A 15,798-nucleotide genomic window follows, 5' to 3' on the forward strand; every position below is an offset into this window, starting at 1 on the left:
CTGCCCCGCGATACTCGGCCGCCCTCGTTTTAATGTGGGAAGCGGGCGGACGCGGAACCGGTGGACCAATGGCGACGGCCGGGCGCCCGGCGCCTCCGCCAATCGCGACGCGGCGGGGGCGGGCCGCCGCGCCGGGGCGAGCCAATGAGCGCCGCCCGGGTGGGGCCGCGAGTCGGGTCCCGAAAGGCATGACGTAATGTGTTTTCAGAAGGTGATGTCATCGGCACACACACACAAAAGCGGACCGAGCGCGGGAGCGCGCCGGGCGCGCGCGCGCTCTCGGGAGCCGGGACGCGGACGCGCGTCACCGCGCCGCGATGAAGCTGCAGTGACTCCGCGTTTATCTTTCATCACCACTCGCCCATCGCCGCCCACGGTTTACAAAAAAAAAAAAAAAAATGTCCGGCGAATCATGAATGGATCGTGGCTGCGGACCCCGTCGCATCCACTGCATGGTCACGTCAAACTTACCCACCAAAACTTGCGCCCTCCGCACACCATGCACCGATACGTGGAACACGTGACACAGACGTCTCCTGTATTATGTGGTATATTATATATACTGTCGTCAAGCATCACGGCTGGAACAGCCTTTCCGCTAAAATTCCAGGTTAAAGGTCCAGGCTGAAGTGAGTTGTGTTGTGAGGAACATCTGTGTCCAGGCCTTTAGTTCGGACCGGTGTCAGATGTAGGTGGTCGCCTGAACAATCTGAATCGATCGGTGCTGACGTGACAGGGATCCTCTGGATCACACAGAATGGTAGCAGCCTAGCGGGTAAGATACCTGAAGGCCACAAAGTCCCAGGTTCAAACCCCACTTATCACCATTGTGTCCCTGAGCAGGGCACTTAACCCTGAGTATCCCTGTCACGCTCTGGATAAGGGCGTGAATGTAAATGGTTAACGTCTTCAAAAGTGGACAGCTATCCAGTGACAATTACTTCTCTCCATGTGAGTTGTTCTTCTAGTCAGCGAGGGCCAAAAAATTTACATTTACAGCATTTACCAGACGCCCTTATCCAGAGCGACTTACAATCAGTAGTTACAGGGACAGTCAGGGTTAAGTGTCTTGCTCAGGGACACAATGGTAGTAAGTGGGATTCGAACCCGGGTCTTCTGGTTCATAGGCGAGTGTGTTACCCACTAGGCTACTACCAGTCCCCCTCCTGGGGACACTCGGGGTTAAGTGTCTTGCTCAGGGACACGATGGTAGTAAGGGGTATTTGAACCTGGGTCTTCTGGTTCATAGGCGAGTACCCGCTAGGCTACTTCCACCTTGTCTTAAAGATCAGAGAGTGACTCACTATACAGGTCAAAGACAGGTCAAAGTTCAAAGACAGGAGCCAGGTGGGTGTCACAGGCCCGCACAAGCCTGAGCAGGACACAAGTGGAGTGATGTTAGGAGGGTCTGTGCGGCCGTTTCCGGAGCCGAGGCGTTCGTTTATCTGGGGCGTTCGTGGCGGAGGGCGTACATCCCGTGCTGTGGTGACGGATGTGAGCGGCAGCATGAGCCAGGGCGACATGCTGACACCCCAGCAGATGCAGGACCGGATCGGCCTGATCGCACCGCCGCTGGCGCCCTCTGCCGTCGGACTCGGGCACCGCAGCATGCCCTAATTTCAGCCTGCTCTGATTGCCAGATACGGCTGATGGCGCTCGCATCGCACACCGATGATGCTTTAAACATGCAAATGGGTGATGCAAAAAAAAAGATAAACGAGAGAAAGAAAGATAGATAAATGGTAAGAAATCGAAAAGGATGAAAATAGTAAACACGGGCTAATGCAGGAACAATATGCATGTGCGTCTGAAGATGATGCACGCTGCTTCAGTTCTGCGGATGGCATTACTGGGTGCCTGTGCACTTTGACCCTGGCCATCAGACCTGCATGGGCTTCCGTATGGAAACAAGGAAAGAGAGGAGAGGGGGATCGGAAAACTAAAAAGGAGGAGGACATGCGTGCTGTAGGGAAATCAGCGCTTTGAGGGTCAGATGCGAGCCAGAAACATCCTGACACGCGCTCTACAAAAGGGCCGATGATTCACCAGCGAGCCCACACATCCACGTGACAGATTTGTCCTCTTTCACACAAACACATCGCTTCCTACAGACTGTGAATCATCCCCCCCCCCTCCACCTCACTCTCTCTCTCTGCTCTCAGCAGCGGGCTTCATGCTGCACTCGGCATGATGCACCAAGCGGCCGGCGTGAGGCGTTATCTTCTGCTGCTGAAGAACGCCGAGCTCGGGAGGGCCCGGCTCTGGAAACCGGGGAGGTTCGGGATAGGCTGTGGTTAGTATGGTCTGGAATGAAGGCAATACACAAACACACACACACACACACACACACGCTTTTAGGTGCAACAGAAGAAGTAGCAGATGTGTAAATATGTCCGGAATTTGGCCGCATGTCCTGGTTATTGATCAGAGCTCTGCATGATTGACAGGTGGCAGCTGTGTGGCCACCAGAGGGGGCATGAAGACGGTCAGCGAGAATGTGCTAATGAAGGATGAGGAATGCATTGTGGGTAAGGGAGCACATGGCCCAGGTGGTCAGCTTCAACACGTCACTCCAAAACCTAAACACAAGCATTCCAGCAAAAGGTTAAAGGTCATCATGCATTTTCTCCAGGGACATGAATCACGATATGAAACTGATCCATTGATCCAAGAGTAAAAAATACAATATAGTCAGTGCAGTTCAGACTTTATTGTACCTGATATTATTCTGATGACGCCACAGTTGATTAGTTTATTATTTATTTATTAACAAGACATTTTTACATTTTTCTGTACAAATTCTGTTACGACATAGTGAATCCCAGACCCAGCTGTTGCTAAGCAACATTATTCAGCAACAGCTGGTCATGTGACCCTGTGGCCATAAACACTATTATAAGTCTGAATGATATTTAAAAGACACTGGGCCCTTCCCAGGATTCCTCGCAGCCAATCAGAACACCAGGTTGGCATCAAATGTGGTTTATTGATTTATGATTAAATAAGACAGACACTTAATAATTATTGCACTTGAAAGTGAAGTGATTGTCATTGTGAAACACTGCAGCACAGCACACATTGACACAACGAAACGTGTCCTCTGCTTTTAACCATCACCCTTGGTGAGCAGTGGGCAGCCATGACAGGCGCCCGGGGAGCAGTGTGTGGGGACAGTGCTTTGCTCAGCGGCACCTTGGCAGTTCGGGATTCGAACGCGGAATCACCTTAACCGCTAGACCACCGCTGCCACTTCACATATACCACAGAATCGAATTTATCTTGCAAATATCGGTTAGATGAAAGTCAATAAACACCAGCATGTTTTTGATTATATATTGATACTTTATTAGGCTTTGGAAGTAAACCACAGATAAGAATATTCTTAGTGTGTGTGTGTGTGTGTGTGTGTGTCGGATCGTATTGTCTTTACACAATTTCTGCTTGGTTTAGTCTGCACACCTGCCAGCACCACAGCCCGCAAGAGAGGAACATCCACAAACGTGTGCTTTTCTTCAAAAGAACAAATACATAAAAAATAACACAAATCCCCTCAAATCATAAAGAACAATGTTCAAGTAACACTTTAAAAGTTATTACCATGAGAATATTGTACTAGAATCTCATGCAATTAAAAAACAAAAAGAAAAAAAGCATTAAAAGGCAGGGTGAGAGCTCAGAACCACACAGAGCATCCAGCACGCTGTTAGAACCGTTCTCAAGTTTCAGATTATACATAAAAAAAAGAAAAAACATTCAGATAAATTCCCGCGTTCCAAGTCTCTGCTTCAGAAAAGGCCTGATAGTTCCGTGCAAACCAGTAAGTCACACTTCAGAACGGTACACAGCGAGGGGCGTTTACACATTTTAGTGGGGCGGGGCGACAGAGGCCACGCGTTGTGTAGAGGTAGTATCAGGGTGCGTGTGTGTGGGAGTGTGTTTGCTGCACAGGTGGACCAGGGTGAAGAGGTTCTGAAGTGTGTGTGTGTGTGTGTGTGTGTGTGTGTGTGTGTTAGCTGGGTAGTTAGGACGTGTGAAGGGGCAGATTCTGTGGAGGTTCTGCAGGGAGGTGGCTCTGGACGTTGCCTTCACTCTCAACTGCCACTTTAATTTCTGAATGAAGAAAAAGAGACACCAAATTATGTACCAACTTTCCAAAACTAGTACTTAAAAAAGGTAAACCTTCAAAAACAGAAGCTCTTGCGTTGAATCAGACACCCTTTCACTGCTTCACTAGCCTTCCATCTTCCAACCAACATAATTTGGTTCTGGTCAAACTTTTACACTTGTCCATTTACTTCTCGAAATAAAAAAAGATATTCTAATTGTACACGGTGTACTAATGTGACAGACATCATCAGACATCCAGAACAGGTTCGACAACTGAAACTCACCCAGGTTCCCCTGCTCCTCCAGCTTCTTCATCTCCTGGTGAAACGGCTCTCCGTCGGCGGCCGCGGGCGGCGGCCCATCGGCTGCCTGCTGGTTCCTCTGCCTCTGGGACATTTCCAGAACCGCCTGACAATGAGCAGACATGAAACGGATATTATTCCTTTATTTCAACGTGCACAGTGAATGCGTATTAAAATGAAGAAAGAAAGACCTAGAAATCCCACTGCACGTTTTGCACAGGCACCGTTCCCGCCAAAATGGTTTTTACCTCCCACAACATCTGGCTGGAGGTCGTCTTTAAGAGCTCAGCGAAGTGTTCAGAGAAGCTGGGATTTTGTGTCCGTAATGACTAATGATTTACACCACGCCATCGCAGAACTCCCGGCAGACCGGGCTCGGGGTCAGACGATAACAGGGCGAATGGGGCGGGTCAAGGGCGGCAGCGAACAGATCCTACGTGGGGCTCAATAGAGCGGGCAGCCTGGCGACTGCAGCGGCGGTGTGAGAATATGTTAGCACCAGTGCGAGGTGACCGGGTACGCGGTGAATCAGAATATGGTTTCCATGGTAATCAGTTATGGATTCTAGCAACAGAGGCTGCTGAAGGTACAAATCCTGATTCCTGATGTCGATAGGAGTCCTAATCTGAGCCCTGGTCTACACAAGAACATTTTTCTCTAAAACACGTCCTACATACAACAATGGCGGATAACACGCTCGTGGTTGTGCAGCCACAAGAAATCCTCTCTGTGGCGCACATTTCTAACGGAAAAGACGAGCCTGGAGAACAGCGACGTGTTTAACTCACCACGGAGGCGAGTGGGGAGCTACAGGGGGGGGGGGGAGTAAAAAGTGTAAAACAGTGTCGTCCACAGTGCACCTGCTGATACTCTCGCTTCTGGGCCTCCAGGGCTTTGCCGCGTTCCTTCAGCAACTCCTGCTCCTGCCTCAACGTCTCGGCCCTCCTGCTGAGCTCCACCTCCTTGTCCCGGAGCTCCGCCTCAAATCGCAGAAGCTCCTCCTCTGTGTAGACAGGCTTGGTATCATCTAGTGTCTGAAAGTGAACAAAATGAATTTTTAAATTATTCACTCTCATTAAAACTCTAAGTTTATACAGTACAGTGAACCACTGTTCCATACCTCCCATTCTTTAGGATTATTGTACTCTTTCTTTTCAGTGGACTTGAGGAACTCATCCAGGCTAACCAAGCGGTCATGGTTGATGTCCACCTAGGCCAGAAACAGAAGAAACCTTTAATGGTCAACAGCCAATGGCCTTTCCAGGAACAAAAGAAAGCGAAGTTGTTCCTTACATTTTTCATCACATGTTCCCTCATTCTCAGCCTTTCTTCCTCCATCTCCATCATGTCATCCTCTTCATTACGCGGGTCGTAGACCTTCTCCAGCTGAGATAGAGTGAATGTGCAATTACGCTTACAAAGGAGATTCACGGATTCGCTGCATCCTTTCAATGTTTGGAAATAGTAACGTGTTACTAAAGACAATCAAATATTTCATGTTTCCTTGTACTGAAATGGGTCCCAGTCGGTGGATGTAGTGCAGGCATATACCTGTATTTATATAGAAGTAGGGTGGTAGTAGCCTAGTGGGTAACACACTCGCCTATGAACCAGGAGACCCAGGTTCAAATCCCGCTTACTACCATTGTGTCCCTGAGCAAGACACTTAACCCTAAGTTTCTCCAGGTTTGAACCCAGGTTCAAATCCCGCTTACTACCATTGTGTCCCTGAGCAAGACACTTAACCCTAAGTTTCTCCAGGGGGGGGGACTGTCCCTATAACTACTGATTGTAAGTCGCTTTGGATAAGGGCGTCTGGTAAATGCTGTAAATGTAAATTCTCAATATGTGTCCCCCAATATGAAATTTTAGAACATTTATCACAATCTCCAATTCTCTTCACATAGGCAACAGAACAACCAGCTCAACCTTTGACACCCTTACAAAACGTTTCTCCTGCTGCCCTGATTTGGGAACGTCAGAGATTGGATACAGCTGACAAAGCGCATCGCGTCCCATCCGTGTTCGACCATGCATGGTGTCTCACCGTGCGGGTAATTTACTGAGCGTCAGCTCTAAACGACTAAGAACTCGAGTCTTATGAGTTTATGAAGTTTACAGACTCGCGACTCGAGCAACGCTCTGTGTTTTTTGTTACCTCTTTGGTAAAAAGGGCTTCCAGCTCCTGCTCATCCAACACCCCGTCTCCATTGGTATCTGTTGCGAGGGAAACACGGCAAAACACAGCCGTGAAGAGACACGAGGCGACAGGTGATTGGGTGAAACGGACATGTGGACACGCACCGTGGAGCTTGAAAAAGGTTTTGGGGTTGAACTCCTGGGGGTCCAGGCCGTCCGTCTCTTGCCAGACCTCTCGCAGCTGAGCCACGCTGCCCTGAGATGAGATGAGAGAAGAAACCGGAGACAGACCAAGATTTCTCATTTCTGATGTGGACGACAAAGCGCGATAAATCTTTAGCTGTGAATAACTACAGCTAAGGATTCATTTATATGACTGTTGGCATGTTCATACAGGGCTACGCAAAAAAATTACACTATATATCTTACCTGCAAGCAATTAAGTTTTAGAAGAAAAAAAAAAAAAAAAAAAAGGTTTTTGATCAAATATTTATTTCAGCTAAGCAGCATAATTGCAGTTTTTTAAACTGACATTTCATGTAAAGATTAGAATAATAAAATAAAAATAAATCTCTCCACAGTCCTGTTATCGGAGCTGCAAATCAATAAAGTAAATCATTGCAATGGTGAATTATATATATGTGTGTGTGTGTGTGTGTGTGTGTGTGTGTGTGTGTGTGTGTGTGTGTGTGTGTGAAACCCTTTAGCTATATGCTGATGATTGTAGCTGATAAATTGACTTTCTGTAATATTACCTATGAACAACCGAAATATGAAATAAGTAATTTTTTCTCGATTTGAGTCAAGTCGGGGAGATGTTGTGATTTTCTCACTCACCGGGGCGTTGACTTTGGGGTGCTGCCGATGCTTCTCCTTCATCTCCTCCATCCTCTTCTCCTCCCTCTCCCTGTTCTCCTGATCCAGGCTCTTCAGATACTCCCGCCGCTCGTGCTCCTTCATCATCTCGTAGCGCTTGAACTCCTCGTGCCGCTCTGCGTCATAGTTCTCCAGATCTTTGGTGGCCTGTCAGGACAAACACTTTACACACTTCTAATCCCCCCCCTTCTACCAGACCTCAGAAAGCTGCTCTAAGATCTCTTTTCACCGTAGCAATGAGTAGCTCCAGATCTTTAGCCTCAAAAGTGTTCTGGTTGTGCGGGTCCAGATGCTCAAACTGCTTCAGCAAAGACACGTGGTCCATCTGGACACCTGCCGGTGACACGGATGAGCAGATACGGATGAGCAGGAGCAATATACACATGATCTGGGTTGACATGCTCTCTCTTACTCTGTGTGTTGGTACTGTCCAGTTTTGCCTTGAGCAACATTCTCAGCCTGGAGACCTCCTGCCTCTTCAGCTCATCCAGCCTGGTCCTGACATGGTGCCCCACCAGATCCAGCTCTTTACTCAACCTGCCACTCTGGGGACAAAACATGGCCTGTGAATCTCATTTAAACACACACACACACACACACACACACACACACACACACACACACACACACACACACACACACACACAGACTCAGAATCAGACTCAGACTCAGACTCAGACTCACTTTAATGTCTTCTGTGTTAGCTGTCTGCAGCTTCTCTCTGAAGTGAGGGTCTGTCTCCAGAACTTCAATAACTTCCCTCAAGTAGCGGTCGTAATACAGACCCGTGTCCTGGAAGAATGAAGTCATGTGACCAAATCAGGTGAAAACAACAGCACCGAGCACATTAGACGCTTTAGAGCACATTTACCTGATTCTCTTCCAGTTTCTCCTCCTGTGGAGGCTGAACCTCCTCGGCTTTTGGGTTTCGTTCGATGGGAATAGCCCTGATGGTCAACGCCAGGGATGACAGCAGCAGCAGAGGCCAGACGGAAGACATTGTCCTGCTTGGATGAAACATTGATCATGCATCTGTGTCCCGGGGTCTAATTACAGCGTTCTTACACATTTTAACTAAAGAATGTCCGGGACTTTTCAATTACTCCAAGGCAGTTTCTATGCAAATGTGGAGGGAAAAAAGGTAAAATTTACCAAAATATTGTTAAACTAAACGTATGACACCCATAAAAATCTTAACTTAAATGACAGTGTTTCTTCCTCCAAGCTCGCACAGTAAAGTAAAAGTAAATTGGACCCATCAGGTTCGGGCATCAGATCATCAGCTGTAATTTACTGTTTTTATAAGGAGGCACGTGGCTGCGGAGGTGCAACATGACGCGGTTCACTACGTGAAGCCAGCAAAGATACTATAGACCTGTGCTTTACGGGAACTGTGGACTTCAGGTTATACATTAATGTGCCAATCAGATTTCAATGACTTTTCCAGAACTTGTCATGTTTATTTCGTATTCCAAGCTTTTCAAAATTCTCTTTTCTGACTCCATGACTTTTCCAGGTTTTTAGTGACTGTAGGAAACCTGGAATTATCACCATACAGGCCATATAATCCTGTAGTGGCAGTGTAATGGCAGCCTAGCGGTTAAGGAAGCGGCCCTGTAATCAGAAGTTTGAATCCCGACCCGCCAAGGTGCCACTGAGAAAAGCACTGTCCCCACGCACTGCTCCCCGGGTGCCTGTCAAAGGGTGATGGTAAAAAGCAGAGGACACATTTTGCCGTATCACCGTGTGCTGCGCTGCAGTGTTTCACAATGACAATCACTTCACTTTCACTTTCACAGTGGTGTCATCTTGCGAAAAACACAAATATTTTCAGATGGAACCGCACCCTTAATTTAATTAGAACGAATGTGGGTTAATTTTCTTTTCAGCGAGCACCAGAGAAAAGACTGCAATGACACCGAGTTTCATTTTGAACTTTTCCTTCTACCAGAAAGTGGTTAATTGCATTAGAATTAGTTTCAGCATTAAGTCGTTATCGACAACTAGGACGCGCTTGGCGTTTAAAACACCTGGTCAGTAAAGTGAAGGGATTTCCACCGACTTTTATAAAAACGTGTCGCCGAACGACACGATCTACGAGACGGGAGTGAAATTTGAGCGGCGACGAGCGAGCAGTCGGTGGGCAGCAGCTTCAGCTTCAGCAGCAGCAGCCTGCCGCGTTTCCGGGTCTCCTCCCGATCACTCACCGTACGAGTCGCACCTCCGGCCACGGGGGTTCAGTGCAGCCGAGCCCGTCAGAAACGCACCAGTTCTCCGAAAACTACGCCGCGGCGGCGACTTTTCATCCGCCGTTTTCAATGCGATTCAAGGAGAGCCTGCCGGAGGACAGGAGGCAGCGAGCGGAGCGCAGCGTGACGTCATCGGCAAGCGCCGCAAGACCAGAGCCGCTGCGCATGCGCGGTACACCTGTCATTTCCAGAACGCCGTCATGCACAACATTTAACAGACAAAATATTTATTTCTCATTTTGGCATAATTATTGACAACACGTAGTCTCTCGCAAAAATAAAAAGAGAAAATAAAAAGTACAGGCACGTCTTATTTTATCAAATTAATTTCCTTTTCCATGAGTTTATCAGAACGATCGGTATAAAGTCTGTTCATGAAACACTTTCCGTTATCATAGTACATTGTTAAATATTTACAGGATTTAATCAACAAAATGCCACAAGGGAAAAACTATAAATAAATGAAATAAATAGTTAAATCACAGTTAACAACTCATAATAAATACACTGATGAAATAAATATCAAATATAAATTATATCATGTCACAGTCAGACAGTGCAACGGAAATAATAAATATGGCATAAGAAATAAACTTAAAAAAACATCCCAGAACAAATAAATAATTTTAAATTATAGGACTTGATAAATAGGCTAGTTTTCAAAACTCGGGACATTTTTTTCCCGGGAGTTTACATCAGTTTCACTGATCTGCGAAAGCGAGCGCTTTTTATTCATTTGCCATTTCAATCTTTTAGAGATCCACGTCCCTCAGGTCGGTGGGCGTCCCCGCTCTTTCGTCCTCGAAGCCCCCGTCCTTGTCCTCGGACTGCGACCCTCCGGCTCGGCCTCCGCCCCGCAGGCGATCTCGGAGGGCGCCCTCTATCAGCTGGCTGTAGTACTGCAGCACCACCTGACAACCACAGACAACCGTTCTCATTGCAATACACCGAATGCTCAGAAAACCCCCAGAAATACACCGCTGTCCTCCTCCAGTTCAACATTTCTTTTTAAGAGTGTGTTTTTTTTATCTTTAGATGGTCACAACTTATTATGAGCTAGATGCAAAAAACAAGAACTTTCACTACAAGCTAAAACTTTAGAAAGGTACTGTTTAATTTCCTTCAGTGAATTATAAAAGATAAAGAAAACTATACATTCTCCACTTAATAATAGGCATGCATTTGAGTGGATGGAGACTCACCATGTCTGTCTGACAAAGATCAGCTAGACACGCAGTCATGTGTCCCAGGTGTGCAGGGCTCTGATTGGTCAGTCCCCGCAGGGCAGAGTTCACGGTGGCCGCGGCGATCAGCGACGGTGGTGTGCCCAGGAAGTGAGAGTCACAGACGCACATGGCGACCAGAGTGTCGGCGTGCCGCCTGAGCGTGGAGAGCAGGTCTCCAGAGGCCGCGGCTCCTGAGCTCTGCTCCCCGAGCGAGGACAGGAAATGTGGCATGAAGTCCTGAGGGGTTACCGCGGCCACGTCCCACCTGAGCGTCGCCAGGACAATCCGCTCCATCTCCTGCGGCGGAGAACATGGAGATCAGCTCAGCATCATGCACACCCCATTCCCCGCATCTCACACAATCACATCACGCCGTGGGAAGAAGTCAGAGGCTCGACTCACCCTGAGGTTGCTGGGCATGAATTCGTACTCGGCCGCCGCGCACAGCGTGTCCGCCGTCACCGCCTCGCTCTCCGTCAGTTTGGAGGCCACCAGGACGCACGCCGCCGCCAGGCAGCAGGCCGAGACGGGCAGGGCCAGGGTGGCGGACAGGTAGAGGTCCAGCAGAGAGACGGACAGGGGGAAGACGGCCTCATCGCAGCCACTATCACAGCACACCTGAGGAGGCAGAAATTCCTCCATCATCGCAGGACAAACTGCGCCGAAACAACTCTGGACCTCGAGTCCACACCTCCAATGTATCGGCAGGTGACATTCTCATAAAGTGAAGCATTTGCGATTACCTCCAGGGTCCACTTGGCCAGCTCCTCCCGGCGCTGGGGCTCCCGCTGGATGAGGGAGGTGTAGAGGGCAGAGGGCAGGTACCGCTCCTCCGCCTGCAGCAGCCTCTGGACCACGCGCCGTCCCGACACGCTGGGGTCCCACTGGGCCCTGAGAGGGGACCCGCCAATGCCTGGCGAGCCCGGCGAGCCCGGCGAGCCCGTCTCCGTCTGGCCCTCTTCCTCCTTGCACCACAGAGACACGGACATGCTGCAGCGGTCGTTCAGTGGTGTGTGTGTGTGTGTGTGTGTGTAAGTGCAGTGTCCGTCGAGTATTTATACACCCCTGGCAAGGTGGAGGGCGAGCGCGAGAGATGGGCGTGTGAAAGAGAGGCGTGTCCCGTGCACTGAGTAAAACGATAAAAGGCCCAGAATGCCCTCTGCTCAACAATGGCATCAACAGGTGGAGAGAGGAGAGAGAGGCATGGGGAGAGAGCGAGGGGCGGGGCCCCAGTGCGCCGATAAGAAAAGGAGTGGCCCGGAGGGACCGGGTGACAGCTTGTCTCCGAAAAGGGAGCGAGCGAGTTAAAGGGTCATCTTCAGGCGGTGACAATGGGAGTGACTAACAATGAGTCACCCTGTTGACAATGACAATTCTTCTCCAATTAATGTCCACACGGCTCTTCACTCAAACCTAATTTAGATTTCAGGGTTGATTTTCAGGAAAGTGTCATGAACCACACCACAATTGATTTATTTATATTTTGATATCTTTGGGAAAACTTTGGACAAGTTTGGAGCTTTATCTGGAAAAGAAAACAAAAAGATTTTCAAATAAAGTACAGGTACATAAAATACACACAAATGTATTTATCGAGATCTTTGGGCAAAATCAAAAGTTTTTAAACAAAGTTATTGTGGAAAACTGCAGCACAGCACACAATGACACGGTGAAATGTGTCCTCTGCATTTAACCATCACCCTTGGTGAGCAGTGGGCAGCCATGACAGGCGCAGTGTAGGGGACGCAGTGTGTGGGGACCTCAGTGGGACCTCAGTGGAACCTGGCGGACCCGTAACCTTCTGATTACGGGTCCGTTTCCTTAACTGCTAAGCCATCACTGACCTTGCTTTACACCACAGACCTTGCTTTAAAAAAACCAAAAAGAGAAAGTTAAATATATAAATACATATTTATAAATTCGTTTTATGTACAAATATATTTTTTATTTTAAATTGTATTTACAAAATAAATACAGTTTTTTTGCCAAAAGCATAATAATAAATGACCATCAGTAATATGGAGATGCTGCACATAGCCTTTTTTGCTCATTTGATAAAAGGATGTGTCTGCACTCAGTCTGGGCTAAAGCAGGATCTATTAGTTCTAATGTCTAAATAATCTACTTTTTTGGAAGTTCTTGGAACAACATTGTTTGTCTGGTGATCATCTATAACCGTAAATGTAGTGAACAGTCTCACGAAAACATCTTTCTAAATGGTTCTGGATGTTTAAAAGCATCAATTACTTCTGTGTTGAATATGTGTATTACATTAAACAGTATAGCTTTACAGTGCACAATTATTTGTACAGAACAATCCATTATAAATCCATATAACTGTGAAAGAAGTAGAAATCTGCCTGCGTCTCTGTACAAATCTCTGGAATATTCTACATTTGGTGGTTGTGACCTGTTGCTGTATTGTTCCGCAGCGCAGCGCAGCGCAGCAGGAGCTGAGGATTCATTGTCCTCCTGCAAACTTTTGTTCCGGGGCAGTAAAGTCACACTCACTCGCGTGCCCCGACCCCTCCCTGCCCCGAGGAATCTCATTGTCAAAGCAACACAAGTCTCGGTCCCCCTTCCAACAGCTCCTCCCATGACTTGTGGCAATCTGGTGTGGCCCCGTTCAGGGAGGACGATCCAAAGGGGCGGCGGCAGGGGGACAGCGGGCAGCAGACAGTGGAGCCGGGCGGGTCACAGCTGCATTGTCTGCCTTTACAAATCTGTGTCAGACACCAGGCCTGGGCCGTATGTTCCACAGGACACACACACACACACACACACACACACACACAGAGCAGACAAACGCCCACTCCTGGGGGATTTGGCTCGTGGACACAACACTGCCGCTCTTTAAAGTGCGCCGCTCAGATTTCATCTGACATAGAAACCTCATGGCCTGACTAAGTAACCGTATTTATTTAATTATATATAACTGTGTGTGCATGTATCGTAAGAAATTTGGGGACAGCTCAAACTGTTTTGAATAAATATGTCACCTCAGCATCCTCTGAACTCAAGAAAACCAGACACTCAGTATGCATGTAAACACAGTGTGACCTGGCAACCAGCGATCCACAGTTAACATCCAAATCATGCCCAATAGGGGCAGTGGTGGCCTAGTGGTTAAGGAAGTGGCCCCGTAATCAGAAGGTTGCCGGTTCGAATCCCGATCTGTCAAGGTGCCACTGAGGTGCCACTGAGCAAAGCACCGTCCCCACACACTTCTCCCCGGGCGCTCAGGGTGATGGGTTAATGCAGAGGACAAATTTCACTGTGTGCTGTGCTGCTGTGTGTCACATGTGACAATCACTTCACTTCACTTTACTTACTTACTTACAATAATCATAATCATGTACATTCCTTACAGGGCCACTAGGGGCAGGTCCAATTTTAAAGTAGCTCACCAGGAGATAGCAGATCGTTTTTTTTTTTTTTTAGTCTCAAAATTTAACCACAGTTAGTTCTGACTTGACGTCCTTTTTTTATATTTATTGAGTTTTTAACATTCTGCACATACAGAACAGGTAAACTAACAACACAGACAGAACATTAACAAATAAATTAGGTCTTTCTTTGGAAATCGCTGCAGTATAGTGGACGAAAGTGCCGGCCCAATATTTTCAGGTACTGGTCCCATCATACATATTATATATTCATTAGGGATACAGCAATGATGATGATGATGTGACGTTCTAATTGGCTGACATGAATCTTCATTTATTTCTTATTAAACCCAAGACTGTTTATCACAGTCTTGGCCAGCACATGGCCAGCTGTGCTGCAATTTCATCACAAAATTTATAACTGAACATGAAACATGAAATATTCATTTAATAAATGTAGTGTCATAATGATAAAAAAACAGCAACTGATTGACAGGAGCATTTTTTTTGGTGAATATTGGCAGGGCCTTGTGGCATCTGATGAGCACCCAGTGACTAAATGAACACCACTGACATAAAACTTGTTTCCCTTCTCATCTGAGGCTGATTTTCTCACGGACGCCTGGCTTTGGCCTCGCCGAGAACAAATTGAGATTTAATGAAAGATTGATTTTCCTCTCGGTTTCAGGGTCAGCTGAATGTCAGCGTGCGGCAGGCTGTTTAAGCGCCGGTGCTAAATTCATACGTCCCAGCTGTATTCACGCTGGAAGGAGGTGTGAAAGGGAGGCCGAGGCCGAGGGCGAGGCAGAAAGAGCAGCACGACAGGGAGGAGTGTCTCTCCTCCCCTCATTTTCCGGCTCATTAGCCGGGACGGCGGGGAACAGCGACCCCCCCCCCCATTCACAGACACCTGCTGACGGGGAGGGACGATGGACGGCAGCAGGGAGGCGTGTGAAAGTTCCTGTATCACTTACACTTTCTCTTTTTTTAACGGTGTTAACCCCAGGACACACTTCTGTCAAATCACTGGTGGACACTGGCGCTTCACATCCAACCAAATGCGCCGTTTCCTGACATGACGTGATTAAGGGTCCCAAAAGGTGCCATTTAGGGTATTCTTACACATCTGAAAATATGGTGTAACAAACTCATCAGTCAAACAGTTTATTGAAAAATGTCCTTATTTTCGTGAAAGAATTACATGATGTCTGTTGTCCTCTGAGCAGCAATACAATATTGTTCTTCATCCGTAGACTTTTGCTTACAGGAGCTCATTCATTAGTTTGCAGAGTTGGGAGAGGTCTTCTAGCACATCTCTACATCTCACCATGAACATTAACACTTTTTAATGAGGATTATTTGCATGTCTTACACTTTAAAATAGTTCCTTCCTGACTATTTCAGAGCGAAGATGAAAACTGTTTCATTAGTTGCACAGTCGTCTTGTCTCCACCACCTTAAGTTGGACAACAGGGACGGTTTCAAACAGTCCTGAAGGTTCATGCTGAACACT

At 47.5% G+C, this 15,798-nt stretch overlaps 2 protein-coding genes across 3 annotated transcripts; both read right to left on the reverse strand.

Moving 5' to 3' along the window:
- Positions 1–3,321: 3,321 nt before the first annotated feature.
- On the reverse strand, positions 3,322–9,811 carry nucb1 (nucleobindin 1). 2 transcript variants are annotated; one of them, XM_028986200.1, is made up of 13 exons: positions 9,632–9,811; positions 8,296–8,428; positions 8,109–8,216; positions 7,837–7,969; positions 7,654–7,757; positions 7,386–7,571; positions 6,714–6,804; positions 6,568–6,626; positions 5,703–5,795; positions 5,530–5,619; positions 5,270–5,443; positions 4,392–4,515; positions 3,322–4,110 (listed from the first exon to the last, which is right to left on the reverse strand). In XM_028986200.1, exons 2-13 carry the CDS (start codon positions 8,422–8,424, stop codon positions 4,022–4,024), a joined length of 1,380 nt encoding a protein of 459 aa, XP_028842033.1. In that variant the 5' UTR covers positions 8,425–8,428; positions 9,632–9,811; the 3' UTR covers positions 3,322–4,021. The 2 variants fall into 2 exon arrangements, with proteins under 2 accessions (XP_028842033.1, XP_028842034.1); XM_028986201.1 differs by having other exon boundaries at positions 8,296–8,431.
- Positions 9,812–10,425: 614 nt separating this feature from the next.
- Positions 10,426–11,888, reverse strand: ccndx (cyclin Dx). Its single transcript, XM_028987654.1, has 4 exons — positions 11,643–11,888; positions 11,302–11,517; positions 10,876–11,196; positions 10,426–10,584 (listed from the first exon to the last, which is right to left on the reverse strand). The coding sequence occupies exons 1-4, from the start codon at positions 11,886–11,888 to the stop codon at positions 10,426–10,428; spliced, it is 942 nt and encodes a 313-aa protein (XP_028843487.1).
- Positions 11,889–15,798: the final 3,910 nt, after the last annotated feature.

The sequence above is a fragment of the Denticeps clupeoides genome, chromosome 7, assembly GCF_900700375.1.
Source record: "Denticeps clupeoides chromosome 7, fDenClu1.1, whole genome shotgun sequence".
NCBI classification, from domain to species: Eukaryota; Metazoa; Chordata; class Actinopteri; order Clupeiformes; family Denticipitidae; genus Denticeps; species Denticeps clupeoides.